Below are 2,098 nucleotides of genomic sequence, written 5' to 3'. Positions count from 1 at the left end.
ACACACACACACACACACACACACACACACACACACACACACACACACACACACACACACACACATGTCACGTTTCCACGTACAAAAGGTGACGTCAGGAGATACCGTCCTGATCACTCCGTAATTCTCTCCACTCCCATCAAACTGTGGGTACATGTTGACTGACAGTGTGTGAGTTCCTGGTCCCAGGTGTGAGGCCTGGAATGTGAACGTGCACGAAGGTCCAGAAACACTCCCAGCTGTATCTGTGCCATAAGTAGGGTGCACGGACGTCTGGAAACGGGATCCCTGGAGCAGGAAGTTATAATTTTTAAAAACTTTGACAAGATAACAAGACTATAGTATACTGGTAAGAAAATATCCAAGTACCGGAGTACCTCTTAAACTAACTGTCCCTGAACTAGACAACAGAAAGTAATACTGATCGATATCATGTTGTATACCACCTCTAAGGCTACTTTCTGTAATTTCAATAGCTGCACTGGTTGGTCATATTTTTGTTTGTTTATTTGGCTCGTTTATGTGGAGTTGGGTTTTTTGTGGGGGGTTTTTTCTTTTCTTTTTTGTTGTTGCTTATTTTTGGCCACTCTACCGGCGCACTGTTGCTTCAGTAAAACGATACTTTCAGTTACGCCATGCTGTCTTTAAGAAAACAATAAAGTTCGCTGTTGGTCCGCCGAGGATAATTTCAGATAATGAAACTGGGACAAAGTTTTCTGGTTGTAGTTTGTGTTTTTGGAAATACATATATGTTGTTTAATGAAAGTTATACAAGACATACAATGCTTGGAAGGAAGGAAGTATCCTTTTTCATTCTTGATACATATACTCTTTAACATGTTTAACTTCACACCTCATATTAAAGGCAATATCTTGATTAATACTTAACGAACTCTCTGAAAATGTCAGATAACACAGTGCATTCATTTTAAAGCAAGGAAAACACGTGGGATGAAAAGTTAAGAATATTGGTAATCTTCAATTTTAAACTTATAGTTGTCAGGGGTCAAAATGAAAAGTGACAGCTTTCAGTTACTTGTGATGACATCTGGCGTTGTCACATATTCACATCGTCGACGCATGGACGGGATGAATCGAGGTATTGTCTATTGAGGGATAATATTCCACTTTTTAATTAAAGCTTAATCTAACTGAACTGGCGTGGTGTTGCACGAATGTCGTGATCTAAAATGGATCATCACACGCGACGCTGTGTCCAGTGAAGTCTGTGCTGGATGTGATGGGGTTACAGTTTTAGGCGACAAACTAGGCCTCTAGCACGAAGACTCCTATGTTTCAAACGAAGAAGAACATTCATGACAAAGATGGGACTGCCATTTCTAAGTCTTTTCTACTCATCCTGGGCCTTTGTTAGCCAGTTGATTTCTCAAGCGTTGCGTTAGGATGAATGAGTCCACCCTCCGTTTTGTCTTTCTGCGTTCTACTTGCTTTTGTCTGTCCTTTTGAGAGCCTATGGTTGCCATGTGATCCCGAGTGGCATACACAGTGTGTCTGTTGACGTGGAACGTTCTCTCGACTAATGATAGCGGAGTGCCCACCTGAAGCATGTCAATGGTGTGATTTCTTTCTGATTCATTCATCCGAAGCATGGTGAATCGAAAAAGCGAAGGCACTTTTTAATGTGGCGTAAAACTTGGAAGGAGTCCAACTTTGCAAGTGTAGTTTTTGTTTTCAAGGTTACCACACATTTTCAAAGTATTTTACAAAATATCATCACATGAATGGCATCGTCAAACAAAATGATAGACTAAAATGTGTGAAGTTAAAAATGTTAATGAGTATAATATATTGCTATGTAGTACTATTGTCAGATTTTCACTAACTTAAATTGTGAAGTTCTGTCTGATACTGATATTTCGCACTGTTTTGAGTTGCTAAGATAATGAGGTCAGAAACCAACAATTAAGGTTCGTTTTGTTTTAGTAAACGTTTTACGGCATTTGCAACACAATAAGGTCATATAAGTGCCGGAGACAGAGGTATTGCAAGAAAGTCATCATCATTGCCTTTCTCACCCTGCATCAGGGTATAGGCCACGGACAAACACCCTCCACTTTTCTCTATCCTGGGCTAGCCT

General features: G+C 40.1%; 1 protein-coding gene across 1 annotated transcript in view; it reads right to left on the bottom strand.

The window, feature by feature from the left end:
- Nucleotides 1–86: 86 nt before the first annotated feature.
- LOC101845209 overlaps nucleotides 87–2,098 on the bottom strand; it is a 19,380-nt gene continuing 17,368 nt past the window's right edge. Inside the window, exon 5 of the mRNA XM_005112395.3 lies at nucleotides 87–288. Coding sequence (XP_005112452.1) covers nucleotides 140–288 — 149 coding nt within the window. The 3' untranslated portion in view covers nucleotides 87–139. The remainder of the gene's footprint in view (nucleotides 289–2,098) is intronic.

This window comes from Aplysia californica, unplaced genomic scaffold (assembly GCF_000002075.1).
Source record: "Aplysia californica isolate F4 #8 unplaced genomic scaffold, AplCal3.0 scaffold01260, whole genome shotgun sequence".
In the NCBI taxonomy this organism is placed as follows: Eukaryota; Metazoa; Mollusca; class Gastropoda; order Aplysiida; family Aplysiidae; genus Aplysia; species Aplysia californica.
Note: the sequence above shows the minus strand (reverse complement) of the source record. Positions and strands in the feature narration are given on the sequence as shown.